General features: G+C 37.6%; 1 protein-coding gene and 1 pseudogene across 3 annotated transcripts; one reads left to right on the top strand and one right to left on the bottom strand.

The window, feature by feature from the left end:
* Positions 1-3,359: 3,359 nt before the first annotated feature.
* Positions 3,360-7,069, top strand: LOC131796248 (uncharacterized). Of its 3 annotated transcripts, XM_066165666.1 has the most exons (3): positions 4,053-4,131; positions 4,976-5,320; positions 5,913-7,069. In XM_066165666.1, exons 2-3 carry the CDS (start codon positions 5,262-5,264, stop codon positions 6,571-6,573), a joined length of 720 nt encoding a protein of 239 aa, XP_066021763.1. In that variant the 5' UTR covers positions 4,053-4,131; positions 4,976-5,261; the 3' UTR covers positions 6,574-7,069. The 3 variants fall into 3 exon arrangements, 1 of the variants encoding a protein (XP_066021763.1); XR_010717238.1 differs by lacking the exons at positions 4,053-4,131; positions 4,976-5,320 and adding an exon at positions 3,360-3,630; XR_010717239.1 differs by lacking the exon at positions 4,976-5,320 and having other exon boundaries at positions 4,008-4,131.
* A 1,286-nt stretch (positions 7,070-8,355) lies between these two features.
* Positions 8,356-21,825, bottom strand: LOC136280312 (uncharacterized; annotated as a pseudogene).

Below are 21,825 nucleotides of genomic sequence, written 5' to 3'. Positions count from 1 at the left end.
TTCAAGATTCTGATTTAAAAACTTCAGGCAAAAGCGTTAAATTCGACCTGCCGAATTATTTTAGTTTGTAAACTATCGCAGAGTGTGAACTTTGATGGTTTTTGAACTTTGATGGTTTGACACTTTTGACAGCTTTTGTCTTGTACAGCCAATCAGATTATTTGAACCATTCTAACAGGGATTCTGATTGGCTTATTGTAGCGTGCTTTATGAGAGTATAGAGCATGCTGACGACACTGTTGTTCGCTTTGGAAATAAAGTTTGTTTTGAAAATTGAAAGTAATGCTTGGGTAATTTAACGGATTCTTTATTATAAAACAAATAGAGAAGCCTTGACTGTGCTCTGTTCTGTTATAAAGCACTTAGGAAGCGGCTGTTTCTCCCTACACTTCTTTCGTGCTCTAGCCGCTTCCTGCGTGCTTTATAACAGAACAGAGCACAGTCAAGGCTTCTCTATTTGTTAAATAGATTGAATAACAGAATTATTTTAAGTCCGTCACAAACTTTTACAATTTATTGAACACTCGCTTCGAGCTCCAGCACGACTCTTCAGCTTTTCAGTATTGCTGTGATCGCCACATATCACCTCTTGGTAAGTAATTATGGGATTCATAACTCTGCCAATTTTGAAATATACTTATTATAATTGATCTTTAAAGCAGAGTTGGATGGCTTGTTTTGTTCTGGAACTACCTGACTCCCTTTCCATTTTACTGAAAATCTCTGCCACATTTCAAATACATTGCAACGTTTTTGAAATCGTATTTTATAAACTTTTCTTCGTGCACTGGATTTTAAGAAATAACTCCCCTACCCTCAGTTTTTATGTCACACTGATCGCGGTAATTACAAACGGTACTATGCTATATTACATTTCCTTAATTCTTTAATGAAACCTCGTTTCACATCTGTATTAAAAACAAAGAACTTAGCGAGAGTTTCTATGATATCATTCAACGATTTAAATTAACTTGAGACTTCCTTTCCCTCAAAACGAGGAAAGTTTTACAATTGCTCATTCGAACACGTTCCACTATCAGCTAAACCTAGTTTTGGTAAGGTGCGATAAGTATGATTAAATGAGCTTCCGAATCTCCGCTTTAAGGTTGTTCCTATGTTGACTTTGTTTAATCTTTTTATATATTTCCCCTCATTTACAAATTTAGCTATAAAATGATTCAATGACACCCTCAACATTTCTACTAGAGAAAACAAGAATTATCTCAACTCCGACAAGTCGCCACAAATTTTCTAAGCAATAGAAATAATTCTAATGTCACATTTGTCCCTAGCCAAACAGACCGGACAAGTATGTTGGCAAACGATCCACAACGGCGACATCAATCTTTGACTGTGAAAGCCGACAAAAGAGGATGTAGGTTTTGGGCAAGAACGTAAGACGAATTAAGCACTTCCACTAATGAATGGTAACTAAATCAGTCAGCATCAGGGATCTCACTGTAATAGCTAAAACCCAAATAACTTCAGACTTCGAATTCAAAACATACCTAGACACAAATGAATCACTTAATTGTACTGCTCTGTGATTCACTGACTAAATACTCCACGACAGTATCAAAGTAAACGACTGTCTAAGCACTTTACTGAACAGTTCTTCATTCATTTCGGTTCATTTAGATCCTGCATAAGACGACCAGACCACGAAAAATGAAGACAACAACTGTTTGATGTCTGATAATTATCAGTGTTATCTTTTACCGTGTCCTCGAAAAAAAACTCCAATGGTAGATACAAACATTTTTTTTGGGAAATGTATTAGCATTCGTTTCCCGCGTCTTCTAGTCGTTCATGTAATTGTTTCTGCGAAGAAAAAGACACTTCTAGACTTGTTTTTTGGTCGCACAAATTGACTTTTTGTGGCCTGATTGTTGAAAGATTCGTTTTTAAAGAAATGTGTTCTGGTCGTGTTCACGCACTTCTTCTTGACATTCGTTACGGTCGCGGGAGTTGATTATGTGTTGCGTTTTAAATGAAAAAAAAAAAAAAAGTCGAACTTCGAACTTTTTGCCGTAGTTTATACTCTAAGCACTATGTCTGGTCGTTGTAAAATTCATCTAGTATGACCACGTGGTCTTTAAAAGGAAGTTTGCAATATTTGTTGACTTCTCTCAGTTCACTAAAGAAATTAAACCTACACCAACTAACTTAAGACAAGCTACCAACGCTCTGAGATGACTTTTTACCAGAATAGGCCGATGAAAACGAGCCACCTTAACTAGCTAACGAAAGCTACGATAAAAACCTGGACATAAGAACCAAGGTTTTTTTAAGTTAACCTCCGTACGTTCTTAGACAAATGGTGTTTGTAGTAAAATTAGATTACTTAGGTTTTAAATCAGGTTCCTAATATTTGTTTGAAAAGGGAAGCTTCTATTCTTGGGTGTATGCCAACCTCATATTACCCTGCTTTACATGAGTTAATTAGTCGGATATGTTGCACAGCTATAGATGTGTTGTCTGTACAGTATTGTGGTCTCAACAATAGCAGTGTTATGGGTGGTCTCATAACGCTGCCAGTGTTATGAGACCACAATACTGTTGTTCAATTAAACCGATGAAACTACCTTATCCCTGCTTTGCAATAATGTAACCGATTATGTGTGATTTCCTTCAGAGGAATCTCCAAATGGGAGGCTTGGTTCGGCTATGTAGACACAGTGAAATAATGTTGTTTTGCTACTTAATAAGACTAATATTCAAACCTTACTGTACAGGAATCGGCTCCAGAAAGACTGAAAATCAGTGTGCATCTAGAGCTAATCCAAACGTACACATACTCAGAAAGCGGCGGTGTTACAAACTGCGGCTAAATATATGTTTTACAAATCTTTGTTCTTCTCTGTTTGTTGCGAGCAAGCCTACATAAAATTCTCCAATTATCAGGGAAATACTGTTACGATGCTTCAGTCTAAATGAAAATATTCGATTTCTTGGACTTGAATTAATTCATCGTTGATGGAGAACGATGAAACCGAACTCCATATGACTCTTTGGTAACTCCCGCCAAGCAAAAAGACCTTTGCTAGCTTGTATATAGCCGCCCCCTATTCTCCAAAAGAAAAGGGGACGACTGTAAACGGGCTCACCAAGAGTTACCAAGTTCAGGGATAAAAACGTAGCCTCGGGGATTCGTCTACATCATTGATATAAACCGTTCATTTGCCTCAATAATTTCAGTTACTTTTTATGAAGAAAAAGCTCTCCTGAACGAATGCTGAAGTATCCGTGAAATGTAAGTGACAGATCATGACTACCCACGGGAGCTTTCCCGCTGAGTTAATAATAAAATAATTAATTTGATGTGCATGGCAACATAACAATCACTGAAATATGAAACAGCAAGATGGCGCTGGAAAGTTGACTGATTTCAATACGATTCATTAGCCAACTTTTTGGCTGGAGATCGTTAATACGAACTTAAAAAGAAAGGAAATGTCAAAATGTCAATCCTCAGTTGAAAATGATTTCAGTCGGTCACGGGAATGTAACTAGAGTTTGCATGGGAATCTAAACAAGGCTCGTGACTTTCGTCGGGAGCTACTACATGAGGAAGGCTTCGAAGAACGAGGCAGAACACAAAAGGATGTAGAGTAATTCAATGAGATAAGAGTAAGTGGCCGTTTGTTTTATTAGTAGTTTTAACTTTTAGTCGTAACCAGATACAGCTCTGTCAGAATATGATAATACAGGTAGTTCATCGATTTTAATTTAATACAGTTTTACATTTATTGTTCGCAATGATTCCCACTGGGATGACAGTTCACTGAGATACTAAATTGTGATTCACTCCCTGAGAATAGCTTATCTTTGATGCCGACCACTCACTCAAAATCCAATGACTGAATTAGTGACTTTGAGAAAAAATTGAGAAAGCACTTTGCATCCATTTCTTTTGTTGTGTGACATCAGTCTAATACATGTATACACAACACTCTGTTACTCAAAACCCTGTTAAAACAATTAATCATTGACTATTATTGTTGCAGCGAGCTTATTATCAATATTTCGCAATCAGTTTTCGAAATTTCAAAGTAGCTAAAGAGGCTCATGGTTCTCTTGTTTGAAATCCATGTATCCGTGCACAATTGCATAACAGCAGTATTTCGCCAGGTAGGTTTTATAGTCTAAGTGTATTGCTAACCGTAAGATATACTTGCACCGTATCAATCCGTATCGAAATTGTTATGTTCAAACACGATGCCAAAAGTGTTGAAATTGATGTTGAAGTTTCCAAAGAGCTATTCTGTCGTGATTTTAAAGTAAAATATTAAATCCTACAGGGCATAAATTTGTTAGGAAACTCTCAGGAGGTCAACGTAATGTCAGAGAGGAATACAGTGCTGTAATACTGGCGGTAATCATCGAATCCCAGCGAGCCGGTTCGTTCAGTCATTGCAGCATCAACCGGTTTACTCAAATCATTGACCATTTCAGTATTCAAAATCACTGGTTCTCTCTGAAAGCTGAGTTTCCTGCTCCAAAAAATGGAATGAATTTTTAAGCAACGCAGAGGTTTCTTATGTAAGCGCACATATATTCGTTGCTGTCTCACATAAATTGAGTAGTACTAATCTTGGTCGCATCTGCATTCATCTACGATTTCGTTGCTGAACCATAACTTTTCTGAAAAATGTCAGTGCAAATACACTAGGAAAAATTTTGGAAAGGCGTCGAATAAGAATTGGAGCTTGCGGACGTAAACAGTTACACTTCGACAGCAACGTAGGTTTATGCCGAATTTTCGTCATCGCTTCACGCGTCTCTCGCATGGAAGTGCTATTTCTCCGGGTGATCACAAAATTTTTATAGTAGTACATTTTCACCGTGATTTGTAGTATTTTTTTAGCCGCTCTAAGTCATGTAAAAAAATACGTAGGCTTGTCCTGTGAACGTCTTCTTGAGGTCGTGTTTGTTATGAAGCAAACTAAACAAATGCAATCAATCTCGTCTTCAGAGTCCCCATTCCTCTGCCCAGCGGTCAAACAGGGAAATGACTCTGATCAACTCCAAGTAGAGGCCATTTCTAGAGGATTTTCCGCAGTTTAAGTTGTGCCAAACCCAGTCTTTACAATAGAGCAATAAATATGAGTAAGAATTCTAATCGTGATAGTCATGAGACTTGCCAGCAAGGCGAATTGATGAAGTTTTTTATTTACTACAAATTTCTTCTTTTTGCGTAATCTGCTTTCTCCAATAACTGGTACTGCTAGTCTCTTATCGCTTGTACTTCTAGTTCAAAAATGTTAATTGGCCCGATTTACGCTCTCTACGGGGAAGTCTTGATGGTGGTGTCGTTAATGTGAGTACATTATTTCTACTAATGACATTTGTACTGTCTTGATCAACACTGAATCCTTTAGTGTCGATTTTTTAGCGCAGCTATTGTTGTCAGGGCTCCCACGTCCAAAACCCAAGGCTATGCACGAAGGGCTAACGAAGGGCTAACGCTTTTAAAACCCCTTACGGTTGCCAATTTACGTTATCAACTCAGTTGATAATACCAAATTACCCTGTTATACTTTCCCACCGACGCATCACCACAGTTTCTTAAGAAACTTACCCCCCTTTATTCTAAGGTCATGAATGTTTCGTGCCTCTTTCCATTTTCAGGGATATAGCTATTTCAAATGCTAACGTAAAAAAAGCCGACAAAAGCGACAAATTGTAAGGGCTTAGAGTTAAAATACCTCAATAAAGATAGCCAAAACCGATGCCTCTAACTTAAAGCTAAATGTCCGCTCATTCAAACTGCTCAACTTAAAATTGTTCTGATGCAGCATTAGTCTTAACGAGTACCGGATCAGTACAATGTCTTCGTTGATAGTGCTTGACAAGCAGCCTCAATCATTTCAATTTTCTAGACTAAATGCGATGATTTTTTTTTTCTGCAGCTTGCAGAAGGCTCGTTTAATGGCTGACGAAAGTATTGCGAGTTTTTATGGAGGAAATGATTCTACAAAACTTATCAACGAAGATGAGCAAGAAACAAGAGCGCGGAGAGAGGACTCCTTCTACAACGACCAACCGATAGGGACTAAGGATCAGAGAACTTTACTGAGTGGAGATGAAGAAAATAGGGAATCAGTTGAGAATAATGAAAAGGGAAAAGAGGGAAAACCCAGCGATGAATCGAGTCTTTCGATCAGTAACAGCGAAAAGCAATACATTCACTCAGAAGAGAAATCACAGAGACCCACCTCTTTGTCATTCAGTAACGATCATGCAACGGGCCAGAGTCGTCACGGGGCTGTCACGCCAAGTCGGCGGCAGGTGTCATTTATTCGAGAGGCCAATCAAAACGAATCTTGTGACGCAAGCGTTGCCTTTGACAACTCCCAATTATCATCAGACTCTTTGTCACGCCTTCGGGCCATCACGAGCGGTAGCGTGTATTACCGAACGCATAGCGAGGCGGAGGAATGTGATGAAAACGAACTGAGTTGTTATCGAAGTAATTCACAAATACGGCGGAGAAGAAGGTACACCAAACGTGGTGCTGTAGTTTCGGATTCTTTCGTCAATGAATGTATCTGCTGCTGTGTAATTATTTAGAGAGCAGGTCGAAAGAACAGTAGTTACACGTGGCTTCGCACAGACCTGTCCAGTGAGGTCTCGACAAGTTACGCAACGACATCGCCGAGAAAGTTGTCAGTCAAACTCTCAGGAGTGATCAGCATCTATTTTCTCCCTTTCGCATCATTTCTGAATCAAACATTAAGATCATGAGAATAAAGAGCATGATCGCCAACTAAAATAGCTTGATTGTTGAACAAACTTTCCTTATCAACACCAAAGAAATGTAGAAAGAACAGTGTAGAGAATGAATAAGCATGATGGTTTTAGCGGTGTTAAGGTTTAAACAAAAGATTACTATTACGGAGTACAAACTGTAACCTGAGCCAGCCCCTCGTTCAAAGGTTACCCCTGACAACAACTGCCATTTCCCTGAGAGATGGAGCCTGAGATAGGTTCGGTACCAACTGGTTTTTTGTCAAATTCCCTCATCCTGCAAAATTTTGTTAAGAGCTTGCCTCTGATCTCCCTCATTCGGAATTTAAAGGAAGAGGGTGGGGGGGGGGGGGGGGGGTGTCGGAAGGGGGGACAGGAGTCAGAGACACGTTAAATTTTACATCCTTTAAGGTAGGCTCGTAATCTCTATCTCCTCCAGTTTTTCGCTAACCTTACAGACAAGTTTAACTGGAACAGCCCTTTTCTACAGTATAAATCATAAAAAAATCACAATTTCCTCGATTGAGATTGGTTTAAAAAATTGTAATTTTTATGATTAATCGGTAAGAAGACTTCGTGTCGTCCAATTTGGTCTGTAATCTACTCGTGATAAACAAATCGGACTCCTACTGCGCGGTCGTCCGACTTTGTTATCAGTCGTATGACTGCAGATGGAATTAGATTCCGGCCACCTAGTCCTGTGACCATTACTAGATGGAAAGAGTCTCCGCTCGAGCTATTTTCAGTATTTCGGATTGTCTGAATCGAGTGGCTCTCGTTGACTGTCGTGAAACCAAAACCAAGTAATCACAACTGTCAGACACAGTCAAGGAATTTAGCACAGGGGGCCTGTAGTTCCTGTACTCTTAGGAATGATTTAAAATTCTCTAGAGAGTTTTGATACATTGTCGAAGACGAGTTAAGAAGTTGGTAAATTGTCAGCTGACAGTAGGGTTTTTTTATAACAACTGGAGTAACAAAGAAATCTTCTAACACTTAGAAGTCTCCAGTTATGAGAATTAGCATTCAGATGTCGAGGCTTAGCATCTCGCTACTGTAGTGAAGTGATAACTGAAGAGAATTTCCTGAATTACTCGAGTATAGACTGCAGCATCTTTTTGGTCTTTACCAGAGTTAGAAACCAGCGAGAGGATGCGCGGTCGTCTGACTTTGTTAACACTCGTTTGATAACAGACCGAATTGGACTTCACTCAGTCCTGTGACCATTACTAAATGGAGAGAGTCACCGATTGAGCTATTTTCGATTCAGTATTTCGGATTGCCTGAATGGGGTAGCTCTTATTGAGTGTCGTGTAATCACAACTGTCAGGTACAGTCGAGGAAAACGGCACAAGGGGCCCGAGAACTAACAATAAAAACAAACGCGCCGCCTTGATGACCAAGATGCCTTTGGTTTTAGCAATGCAGTCGAGTGGTTCATAGTGAGGGTGGCGCGAGTATTCTACAGCAATAACAGTGAGAAGTAAGACAGTCGTGCTATCCTACAATACTAACGACAATCGATTGAAAATTGATCCACTATCGACAATTACAGCGAAGGTATTTACAGTCACAATACAATACACAGCGAAGATACACAGTTCAAAGGGTTCACAAGAATTTATTATCTAAACGCGCCACATACTGAATGCAGCATCCCTCACGTCGATTTAAAATGAAAGTCAAAACAAACCGTAGACTCTTTATTGGTAATATAAATCAAATATTCCGACTATTAAACTCAAATCCGTCAAGGTTTAATTTCAAATTGATACTGTAAAATAAATGATATACAATCTCCTGGCAGAGAATTTTCTTATTATGTACAAGTTTAATTGTAAGATCATTTCTAATTTCAGTTCTCTTCCACCAAAGGAGGACAAAAACTAACGACCATCTTGTATTTCAGAAAATCAACAGTACTGAGAAACTTAAGGAGTAAGTTAAATTTTATTACTTTCGGTTCGTGCACGAGATGGAATGTGTTAGTCGTTGTCTTCATTCGGTGGTATTCTCCCCGCCACAAATAATAATAATATAAACATTCTAGACAAGCTATAAGTCTTTAGCAACAGATTCAAAGGAGAATGTTGTATCAAAATCCCACGAAAGTTGTGAACATTCTTCGAGTAATTTCAAGTTATGATACAAAGAATAATAAGGCGACTTCTCTGTTATTTCTCAGAGCGCGCGCAATTGTTTCTTCAAAAATAGAGCCAAACCAGCCAGAATTTAGTGTTAAGATTGGCGACAACGTTTATGTTACATATATATTTACATCCCAAACTACACTTTACGCCATCTGCTCAGCGTGGCGGAGATGAGGAAAACGATGAAGGGGAAATACAAGCCCGTTAAGATAAAAATAAAATCATTGCACTTTTCTCTTTCATAAAACTGCTTTACAACTGAGCTGCTGCTCCTGGGGACTGTAAAAATGAAAATCCGTCACTAGCTAAACTACTCTATAAAATAATCGCTCGCTTTTGAATGCTCTCAGCACCAGTCGGCCGTGTAATTGAAATCAGCGAACAATACCTGTAGAAGAAGAGAAAGCCATTACTGTCACATTTGAAAATTAAAATAAATTTTTATAGGGAAACTGGTTTACTCTATTACTCTAGGTCCTGCACAAGGAAAACAATGGAACAAACACGAACGGGTCGACTTCCCCAAGGTAAAGGCAACAGACTTGTTCCTGCAGTTCTTAGGAATGATGTAAAATTCTCCAGGCCATTTAAATACGTTGTCTGAGACAGGAATTAAATAGTTAGTAAATTGTCAGCTAACGGGTTGGGTTTTTTAGCATTTTTTAAATTTTTCTAGCATCAAATTCTAAGGACAGGCTAACAAAGAAATCTTTTAGGTCTTTAAGTCCCCAGTTATGAGAATTAACATTCAGACGTTGAGACCACTTTAGAGAAAAGAGAACCGAAGGAAATTTCCTGACTCTGCGGCATATTTTTTGCCTTCACCCTAGTTGAAAACCAGCAAGAGGATTTTCACCTGCTCTTCACTGTTCAACGGTCTGGCTTCCTTTGGAGGTGTCAAGACAGGTTCTTCTGAGGTAAACTCTTCATCGAAGTTACTCACATCTTCCGCGTGTCTCTACAAAGAAACATCAGAACTTTCATTACGTTTTTTGGCATTACTTAAAATGCTTCAGGCTTTGTAGCGAGGCTTGCTAGGTTATCAACGACTGTAAAACCACACTTAGAACCAATAAATCGTTCCAACTCGCAAACACAGCTCGGAATATTTCCCAAAACGTAAAAAAAAGACAATAATTATGATAGAATAAATAAACCCGTAACGGCGAAGGCTTTTTAGGCTACAAATATGGACTCGGTCAAGCTAATATTTCTACATTATTCGAAAAGAAGGATTACGGAAAAATAGTGGAAACAGTCTAAACATTTTCTTGAAGGGCGGAAACTAATAGAAGACTCAAACTGAAGTGTGAAACACGACGTATGTTGTAAAAGCGAATGTTTACTAGTTTAGCATACAAAACAAAAACTTACCACACTTGGAACGAACGGTGGTCGAACTTTTCGAGCGAGGAGATCATCCCAGTTCATATCCTAACAACAAGAGACAGAAAGTAATCATTCAATATTATTATTTTCCAATTTAAAGAAACTAAAATGAGATAAAAATCTAGCATTTACACTGAACTTAATAACGGGCCTTCAAGCTCACGTGGAATCACTTCAGAGTTTAACCTTTAACCTTCCCAGAAATGTTCACAGGTGCATTTCCATTTGCACTTTGTACCAAGTTTGCTCCCAGTTTACCAGACAAATAAACAGGAAAGATCATCAGTTACCCTAAAGAATGGCTGTTTCCTGACATCCTCTGCATCTTTTTCACTGGCTCCTAACCGTCTTTCGGGATTGCGCCTCAATAACTAAAGTGGGTTGAAAACAAGAAAAAATCAGTGAAACTGAAAGAACCTGATGAAAGAAAACTTGTTCTATTGCAGCGCAAACACACGATGGACTAGTAAAAAAAATTATCAACTAAGAATCTGCGCTTTCGTCGTAATTTCTTTCTCCAATGGTTAATTACGGATAAAATAACCACTTACTGTACTTCTAGACACAGACAATTTCCTGTTTACAGAAAAATTGCCAAGAGAAACACCAAAACAAGGACACTATTAGAGAATATATTAAACAACCAAAAAAGCAAGATGAGCATAGCATTGATATTAAACCAAACTCTAAACATAACAGGATTCAAGTTAGCTAGCAAGAAGAATTAACATTTCACGTTTATTGCTGATAACAGCCCCAAGACTCACCCTTCTCATGATAGCAATGGCTTCTGTTGAAAGGAACCTTGGATATCGAACTTCATCATTAACAATAGAGTCGAAAACTTCTTCTTCATCATCTCCTGGAAACGGTGACTAAAAAAGTAAGGAATGGTAAAGTTTTTAAACAACGTACTCACAAAAACGCTATTATTCGCAAGAGTTGAACCATTTCATTGAGCATTTCCAAATTCATTAGCTGCAAACCAGTCTTTCACTTTGAAATACTAAGTAAACAAGGTGGAAAATTCCTTCAACGCATTTCCAAACCTCCTAAATTGCCTCTGACTTTATCAATTTGTTCGCGAAGTCAACACTCATTAATACTAGTATTGAGAGTGTCTACTGACCCTTTACTCGCAGTTAAAAAAAGATGCCGGTGAATTATCGCGCCCTTTTCTCGTAACACAAGGATAATGTTGTTTTTATAATGGTAACTTACTTCTCCGACCAGCATTTCAAATATGAGCACTCCAAGACCCCACCAGTCCACAGCTCGCGTGTACGAAGTTTCTGTAAGAACCTGAAAGTAGAAAGTGAGTAACAATGTGTTGACTTCGAACAAATCGAAAGAACATCTGAATTTTTAAACACCAAGCCTGTCCGTCCCCCCTCTCCCCCTCCCCCCCCCCCAAAATGAACAAATGAGAGCAGAACATCTCTAATTCAATCGTGCACTAACCTCAGGGGCTAAAAACTCAGGGGTTCCACAGAAGGTGCCTGTTCTTGCTCCAAAACCCATTCCTTCTTTACATAAACCAAAATCCGCAATCTTGACGTAACCCTCAGAATCCAGTAATAAATTGTCCAGCTTCAAATCCCTAGAATGTGAAGTGCCTCATCTTAAGCACACTGAAACAACTGCGTATAATTACAAAATTACTTAACCCAATAACACATGGTATGGTTATGAGAATTGACCTTTGTGCTATTAATAATAATAATAATAATAATAATAATAATAATAATAATTAAAAAGGAGATCATTCGATAATGCAATTTAAGTGTTTCATTGGCTTATCCATTATACCATGCGCGTGCATAAAGACGAGTTAAACCGGAAAAGTTTAATTATCTACCGGAAGTGTTTGGCTATCTATCATCTCATGTCCAACGCGCACTCGCTGAGTAATTGCTTAATATACAAGAATTTATCTATATACCACATAATAATAGTAATAACAATAAAAATAACAATAGAAAAGACAATAACAACCACACCTTGACATTCTATCGCGCTTCCCTAGCTAAAGACTTTGACTTTTCATTAGCCAGTTTCTTTGAAATACAACACGAATTAAACGCACAACTCGAGTTTTTTTACATGGTTCATACAAATCAACACTGCCTTGACCCTTTCACGAAGAAATAATTAAAACGTGTATACAACCCTTTAACCGTAACAACGTCTGCCAGTCAAAGTAAACAAAGACAACAAAATGTTAGGCGAATTTACTTGCCTATAAACTATTTCGTGTTCGTGGAGATACTGCAATCCTAACACCACACATGATGTGTAAAACCTGAAAACAATACACCAGCATTTCATTTTAAAAGATGGACCGTATTACTTTTTCCCCGAGGAGACCACTTTTACGGTAAATGAAAATCATACACTTATGATATAGTTTTGTAATAGGTGAGCAAAGTGGCTCAAGAAAACGACTACCAGTACTAAACTGAATGAGCTTGATATTCTTTGAAGAGACACACTGCAATGCCTTCCATGAGACCGACTCGCATACAGTAGTTACTGACGTTCATATCCTATTTGGAACACTCAGTAATGAGAAGTGAAGCCCCCCCCCCCTTCCAGGATGGGATGCAAATAGCTGGTCATCCTGGTATTTCATGAGGTTTCTCTAACAGGACATGAGGTTTTCCTCAGCCAGCAAATGCTGTAATTTAAGCCCAATGGGGAGAAACTCACTATGACAGGAAAATTGCCTTTCTTAGCAGTGTAGAAAGATGGCCATTGTCCAGGCTCAAACACAGTTTATTTAAGATGGAGCCCAGTGCCTTTCCCACAACATCAACAGATATCACCACAAAACAATGTTTAGGTTTACATATTACATGGAAGAGTACTTACACTGTCCTTGGTTCTGAGAAGACATCTGCATGTATGTGCATCATAAGGTCACCTCCAGGTGCATACTCCATTACAAAACACACATGTTCCTATTCAAATTAAACAAAAAAAAATCTGTCAACAAATCTAATAGAAGAACTACTTAAAAGATAAGCAAAATGAAGAAGACTGTGTCATTGGGATTGGAGGGTAGGTAGGTGTCAAAATGTGGAGACAGTCAAAGGATTCAATCATGTAAGCCACAAGGTTACTATGACGACCATGCCAGAGAAACCCAGGGGTGGGTGATAACTTACCCACAATGTGGAAAGGAGGAACAAAATGCAAAAGGCGAACTGCTAAGTAAGTCACACAGGGAAACAAAATGACTTGCAATAATATTCATATCAAACTTACATGGGTCTGAAAGCAGGCAAATAAGTTAACTAGAAATGGATGCCTCATCTTGTTTGCTGTCAAGAAAATTCTTTTCTCTGATAATAGACTGCAAATAAAAGATAGCAGGTAAATGTAAAGCTCTTAATATAACAGCATTAAGACTATATAGTTGAACCTGTATTGAACAGTCACCCACGGGGAATAGTGGGGTGACCGCTTCATACAGATTGACTGCTTAAAGCAGGTTGACCACTTTAAACAGGTACCACAGACTTGGGGTATTATATAAGTACAATAAACAATGCCACTTAATGCCAAAATGGACAACTGATGTATGGAATCTCTTTGATTTTGGGAGAGAAACATGGATTAAAAATACTCAAAAGATTATTCTTACTTTAATTTGAGTGGTTCCACTTTCAGCGACAGTTCAATACAGGTGGAAGACAATTAAAACAGGGAATTGGGACTTAGTTAAGGGTGACCAGGACAACTTAATAGAGGTGATCACTTAATAGAGGTCAAAATTATAGTGATCAAGGAAAAAAAATTCTGGACTTTGACATATGACTGTCCAATAATGGGTGACCGCTTAATGTGATGCTGCCTAATACAAATTCAACTGTAATTCATTACATTAATCAGTAACATATGTAGCTTAGGTTAACGATGAGGTCCTTGTCTCAAAAAAATACTGAAAAAGTTTTCAAACATTTTCTAACTTGACTTCTAATAAAGCTTTACAATTTAAATAAAGTAAACAACTGTTTTAAAATTCAGTTAGCCCCAAAAGCCTACCTTTCAACTTCCTCTCTTGCGATAATATCACCCTTCTTCAGAGCCTTGATTGCAAACAATTCATTGGTGTTCCTGTATTCTGCTAAAATAACCTGGTACCATGAGAAAAGGAAAAAATTATTTAGACTAAAACTAAGTGAATTACAATTGCATCCCTTATTCCAAAAATACTCCTTCCCAATGATTACAAAGGTTCTTCTGATAATTAATGATAATATGTAAGGGCAGAAAAAGGTCAACCAACACAGACAAAAAATGATTTCTATGGTAATGCAGCTTTACTAATAAAGTATCATAACAATAATCTTTTTCAGAGGACAAAGGTTAGGCTAAGTTTCTGAAGAGCGCAGAGCTCAGAACAGCAGAATCTCTTCCAGAGGGCAAAAGGATCTGTTCCTAAGAAGTAAAATAACTTGCCAATCCATCTGATGGTCTGGGGATCACCCTTCTTGGTAGCTTGATAGAAAGAGTAAAATATTAATGTGGTTGCTCATATAACACTGCAACTTACCTTTCCAAAATGTCCTCTACCTAACACACTAATGCAGCGAAAGCTGTCGATGTTCATATGACTTGTTAAACTAGTTGGAGGTGAAGGAGGTCTGTGTTAAGGAAAAAAAAAAAAAGAGAGGTTTTATAGAAAGGAAAGTATATCATAAGTGCACAAAATCACTTGCTAACAGAAGCATCAAAGTCTCAGCAGTTCCAAAGGTACAAAAGCTGTGTGTGTCACCATCTTTTAATGGTTGTATTCTAAATTGTTTTCACTCAGTCAAGTATCTGCGTGTGTTTACTTAAGATCTACATGTCACAACAAATTAAAAAAAAAAGTAAGAATTGTGATGCTAAAACAAAGAAATTGTTAATGATAAGACCTCAAATTATTTTCTTTCTCTTTTTTTCAAAGAGCACCTAGCTACTCCTGCTAGTTTAAAGGCATTATACAACAAAAATCATAGAAAAAAGTTCCAAATGGATCAAGACCTTTGTAAGAGCACATAACCAAATGGCTGGAGCAAGACCTTTATATATTCTCAATTGTGGTGGAGGGATTCAATTTGACCTATTCAAGAACAAATCTCTCCAGTGATCAGCATAGGATTTAAAAATAAGACTGCCAGATCAGAAATAGCCCCTAATTCACTATGCCTCCTATGCAGACACTTCCCAAAAGTTCCCTGCAACTACCATTTTCATTTGTTATGTGAAATGAGCAGAGTTTTTCCAAGTTGAGTGAGATTGTCTCTTAATGCATGGAAAGCAAGTGTCTAATTGATGGTCAGAAAACTTTGTTGTCATGACCATTTTAAAACATATCACGTAAAGAGTTGCCGCAGTCATGGAATTTACGGTCATTTCGCATTAACATTAATTTGCAATTGTGCTTGGTTTTGAACCCCAAACCCTAACTATAAGCTGAACCCCGTTTCTCTTGAAAAAAAATCCAAAACTTTGTGTCAAATTCTGAAAAAATTGCTTGGCTTATAGGTGAAGAAATACGGTATTAAAATTTTAGATCTAATCAATCCTTTGACGTAAGCAGCATTAAAAAAAGTGAACACTAACTTTCTACTAACAGGAGGCTTGGTTTTGGTGGGGATGTCTGTATGTTTGGTCTTGGTGGACTTTGAGGGGATCAAGGAATTCCAAATGACTGAAAAGAGAATCCTGAAAACAATTTACATAACATCTACTTTGAATGCAAGAGCTAAAACACTAGGAGGTAAATATATGTAATACCACAATTCATACCCATTTAATGAAAGGTAATCATACCCATAAATTACTTAGTGTCAACTGCTTATAATTAAATCTGAGGGGCCCTTTCTCATTTTCCTTTTCGTACGTCATGAGGGGGAGAATTGCACGCAGCACAAGAGAAGATTCAACACGAGAGAGATTCACATTTAATTTTCCATTCAAGCCTTTCTGCATAGATGATTTAATACTATTGGAATTGTACTCAATTCACCCTTTAAACTTCCATCGAAAACGGATTAACATGTAACTTATCCCTATAAAAATCCAGGCCATTTGTCCAGCAAACAGGTAATAAAAAATACTAAACTTGAAAGGTAGAAGTTGCGATATTGATGTAAGAGCAAATTTTCTGTAATTGATTTACAGTCAGTGTGATGTTGAGAGAATGCAAAGGACTATGCTATGAGAAAAGCATGTTTAAATTGGGCCAGTTTATTCTTCAATCATACCTGGACTTCATTTTCATTGACTGCACTTCTTAGGGCTTGAGCTTTGATTGTTTTTCACCACTGTTTGCTGAGTTCTGCCCTTTGGTGGGGTCCTGGTGGTGCTGTCAAAGTCTGGTTGTCTAGGGAGGTGTTTGCATGTTGAGAACCTTGTGGGCACTACGGAAAAAAGAGAAACAAAAAAAATTTTAATTTAAATTCAGAGCACACATCTGGACAGAAAAGATTCGTATTCAGGGATGTGCTACTTGTTCAGAAACCTTGACGACTGACACAACCTTGGAAAAGCCAGTGGCAACATCAGTCATGTAGTCAACACTTTGCCGGATCACTGATTGGAATACTTGCCCGAGAGATGGAAAACGTTAAAGCTTAGCAAAATTAATTACAACTTTGCCATTGCAATAGCCTAGTCAAACAACTCCTTTGCACTCATCATTATACATGGGAAAAAATGATGTTCAGGACGAACATTCAGCAAAACTTCCCTGGGTCCACATTAGCTCTAGTGAAACCAGAGTGATGATTTGCCTCACTTATATTATATCCTTGATGTCCCTGTATACTTGACTTGAGGATGATGTTAGAATTTGGGCCTCAATGGTGAATTGTTTGTTGAAACAATTTGGTGGAAGCTGCCCTGTTTCAGGAAGTCGTGCCATGTTGCAACACATTTGTGTTGCATTTTGACCAGCCTCGCAGGAAAATTTTTCACTGTGAGGAAAAACCCATCACAGAATACAGTTAGAGCCCTAAATGGCTACCATGAACGAAATTTATAAATTCCCGTTTCTTTTACTTAACCACAGTTAAAACCCTGTTGATCAATAACTTGTCTTTTAATTACTGCTACTGTCTAATTCAAAGAGCCAAGATATTTTCCACACAATTTATCAACAATGTAAGGTTAAACTCCGGGTTACAGCAATGGGGCTGTATAAAGAAAAAAAGAAACATGTTGTGATGGCCATGAACAAGCTTCTAAAAAAAGGGTTAACAATAACAAAGTCTTGATTGTTTATATTTCAAGATGAAACAGAGCTGCACTATGAAAGTAACAGGAATGTACAGTTTTTTTAAACTGTTGTTGCTCGGTTTGTAATTTGCTGTTATGATTCCAACCTGTTTTATCCTTGCTTTGGAGATTCACAAAACATTTATTTCTTTGCGCCTTCTTTACAACAAGTTATGCCATGGTTGAGAGGCACCAAAATGATAAGAAGGAAAAAAAAGATTTTATTCTATATTTTATCTTATATAATGAAATTTTAGTGCAAACATCCTTGTTGTGCCCTGCTAGGATTGTACCAATTGGGCTTATTAGGGGTTGTGTAAAATTTCCACTAGAATGTTTCTTAATCCAACTCAAGAAGACTCGTCAAAGCATTTTGGAGAAGGGATCTATAACAGAGAAATAATACAGCTTAGATATAATTTGTTGCAATCAGTCAATTGTAAAATAGGATTAGAAGTGCAGTGATAAAGGGACTCACAAAGTCTGTTGAAATGGGGGAAGAAAGTAGGAAGAAAGAAAGTTAGGATTGCAATCGATGGCATCTTACAGTTGGTCATGAATATTATCAACAAAACCATCTAGATCTCTGGCACAATTCATTTATAAAATACTACAAACATTTTAACCTACAACTGAATAGATATGATGAATAAACTTGAAAAATAGATAATCATGTGTTAAAAATGGAACATACATGTAAACCTGCAAAATAAGTCATTCTCATAAAATCAAATGGATTAATTTGAACCAAAAGCACATGTTAGAGGTTCAAGTTTAACCATTCAACAAAATTCACAAACCAAGTGTGATTTTAACAAAACTCATTGAACACTATGATACTATGACATAAGAGGGTTAAATTTATCTCAAATGACCTTGACTTTGAAAATTCTCACATGAAAATAAAAAACCTTAAGAGGAGGAATATCTAGCACCAGTGATAATGAATTAACATAAAAACTATCAATAGTTCTCACCTTTGTGAATGTGAAAAAAGTACTTCTTCTGCCGCATGAAGTCTTGGCTTTTTTTGTCACCATTGGGTTAATGAAATGTAAACCTGATTCACACATTTAAAAGGAAACACAAACATAGTACAATTTAGAATGATCATCCTTGAGGAAAACCCAAGGTCTAGGATGGCTTCAACAACAAAGAGATTGGGTTTTCCTTTGAAAGATTAATTCTAATGGTCTCAGAAGAAAAAATCAACAGGTGGTGGCCAAAACTGAAAAACATCCTGCACTTTAACAACAAGAACAAATCAAAACTCAAGGGAGAGGTAATGTAATGTCTCTCCACTGTTAGAGCTTTAAATCAGTGGCAATACTCATCAATTGGAAAAAAAAGAATCAAATATTTCTATTTTGTATTTCTTTTTTTTTTGTTGGAAAAGTGGGACACTATCAAAATTTCGACCTGCTTCCCTTTTATCAAGTCACCAGTTGTCAGTTATAACCCGCATTTATTCCTACTGTAAATTGACTCCATTAATGGCAGGAAGATATGCTGATGCAGAAGAACAAAAAATTGACAAAATAATTTGACAAAAATTACTATTCACACACCAGCTGTATCTTTTTCAAATATTGGTAAACTTCCATGTGTGTTACAACTTTATGTTTCTTAATTTGGCAAGCTTCACTATTTGACAAATGGATGTGAGGAATAATTTATGATCATGCAGGACATAGTATGCTGAAGTTGCTGACTGTATAGCTGTATTTGAAACACAATGGAATAAGGATAAGTCAATGGAGCGAGCCACCTAAGAACAAAGAACAGCTCGGTGTTTTAAAAATGCTCTTTACTTATGATGCCCATATATTTCAAAAAACCAAAAACAAACTCATGTGTGAATAATAATGCACAGAAAAAAAAAATTATTTACTGCAATACATGCTGACAAACCCCACTTGTCACAAAAACAATATTCAGAATAATCATGGGATGACACAATGTGTTACATGGTATGTCCACAAAGCCAACTTCAATAGAATAATTTAAGGCAGCCAACAGTTATCCTCATGCATGATAACAGTGAAACAACAAATGCAATCAATTGTCCCCTTCAATAAACACTCTGCCATCAATTCTACACCACTGTGAGTTACTATTGCAAAAAAATCATGGGAAGTAAATTACACTGGATGTTCCTGATGTTCCCCTGGCTTTTACAAGAACAACAATTTCTTTTCCTCTTGGGTTTCAAGATTAACCACAAAAGATCTACATTTTTAGAAAAATGCATTCATGTGTTTCTTCTTGCTGAGATGCAGAAGAAAGATGCTGACACTTAGTATAGATTTGTGTCAAAAATCCAAAAGGAAGAATCAACCAGTACTGAAACCATGCAAAGTGAGAAATTGAAAAGAAGAAGATATTTAAACCGGCAGAGGGGAAAGGCAATAAAAGAATACTCTTGTGATAAAACACATTATTTAACAAAATGTATATGGTTGTCACATGTGGTTCAAACTGAAAAAGTGAAATCAGCGTAAGAATTTCCTTCAGATATAGCAAAAGCATTATAAATACCAACAATTTGGTATAAATTAAAATTTTACAGCAAGTGATAAGAGAGATGAAAATAATTGTAGTAAACTAATTAGCACTCCCTCCTTTCCGTAGGAGAGGTATGGAATATCCTTTTTATTCTTCCACACCATTCACACGATATCGCTTGATTGTAGGGAAGTGTCAGGCCACCATCCAAAGTTCTTGTTGCGTATGCAAAACTTGTCCATGAATAAAGAAAACACAAATGACCGTTTGTTTGTGAAGCAGATGGTTTTTCAGCAATACATCATCCACTATGTATGATTCCAGTTTTCCCTTTCTTGGGGATACCTGGGAGGTTTCTTTTGAAGAGAGCCTTGTTCCTTGCCACAGGCTTGTAGTTTTTATTCTTCTGGGTTTGACATAGGCAGGCATTTCTATGAAGCATGAGCACTTGGTTTTCTAAGTCTCACTGCATTGTAACTTCTTTCACTGCAGCTGCTGCTGATGAAGTTGTTGTCTTCTTAGAGCGCTGATGCCCTCTCTCTGAAGAATCTGACCCCTTCCTGAGGTATCTCTTGGATTCCCCACGGGGGCGGACCTATCCAACACTAGATTCTTCCTAAAGAGAGAGAAGCTTGACCTTTTGTGCTTGTTACAATCTTCATAGGCAAACGACCTAGAAAGTGAGTTATCCAAAAATCAAGGCACTACGTGGTCGGCTTTGAGTTTTGACAGTCGCTTTACATTTTTCAGTAGCTCCTATGTCAATATCTCGTACAAATTGATTTAATCGATGAGTGCTGTTTTCTAAAACTGAACGATTAGGGCGATGAGAAGACTAGATAGACAGGCATATTGGCCACTCGGGTTCTAGTCCTTGAATTTCAACATAATTCTCCATGGCAGAACTGTTTGGGCGAGAGTGGATGAAGCATTTCTGCCGACTATTTTCCGCACTCTGACTTATTGAGATTTTTAATCTCAGTTTTGCTGAACCAGTACTTGAAGTGGGGTTGGCACCTATCTGTTCAGTGATGAAGTTTTTCTTTCCTTCTGTGGCAGGAGGACTTTGTTAGAGTTCTATTTCTGGGTGATCCTGAGTGATTTTCGTCCACTGGCAAAAATAACCATTTTCGTTTTTCAAACAATTTTCATGAAGAGATGGCCTTCTTGCGCTGTGTGTTGGTGAACCATGAGACGGGAGGACAATCGATGGTGTTTCAATTTTTCTGGGCTCTTCACATAGATAGAATTATCATTTGGCATGTACTGTGCCGTGCGCTGTTCTCAAATGGAGGTGGTGAAGTGGAACTCGAAACCTAGACACCAAATTTCTCTGTTGGCTTTCCTTAGATTTCCCAGACAAAGCCAATGATTTTTCATGGGGTACACAATTGCCACAGGAAATAAACATCATCCTTGGGAATATATTTTCCAGTACGAAACAGGAGGCAACTTTTTGTCATCAGACAGAATATTTAACTGAAAATCCACCAGGGTCCAAAGCTTTTGCTTGCTCATAAGATTATGCTCATACTATTCACACAGATGTTTTCTTTCCTTGAGGATTTCCCTCAGAATTGACAGGGAGTTTTTCATAACCTTCCTTGATTTCACACCTTCAAAGTCATGTTTGGCCAGTTCCTTGGTCCACTGCTTGTACTCTTCTTCAATCTTCGGCTTGTGATGTTAAGCCTTCCCTGATAAAGGAAGCCATTTTGTTCCTCTCCCCCACAATATCTGATCTATCTTCACTGTAATTCAT

This window comes from Pocillopora verrucosa, chromosome 4 (genome assembly GCF_036669915.1).
Source record: "Pocillopora verrucosa isolate sample1 chromosome 4, ASM3666991v2, whole genome shotgun sequence".
NCBI lineage: Eukaryota > Metazoa > Cnidaria > Anthozoa > Scleractinia > Pocilloporidae > Pocillopora > Pocillopora verrucosa.
Note: the sequence above shows the minus strand (reverse complement) of the source record. Positions and strands in the feature narration are given on the sequence as shown.

Coding starts and splice junctions, on each gene's coding strand:
- LOC131796248 (XM_066165666.1), top strand. CDS start 5,262: ATGTTAATTGGCCCGATTTACGCTCTCTACGGGGAAGTCTTGATGGTG. Junction 5,321..5,912: donor TTGATGGTGGTGTCGTTAAT/GTGAGTACATTA, acceptor TTTTTTCTGCAG/CTTGCAGAAGGCTCGTTTAA.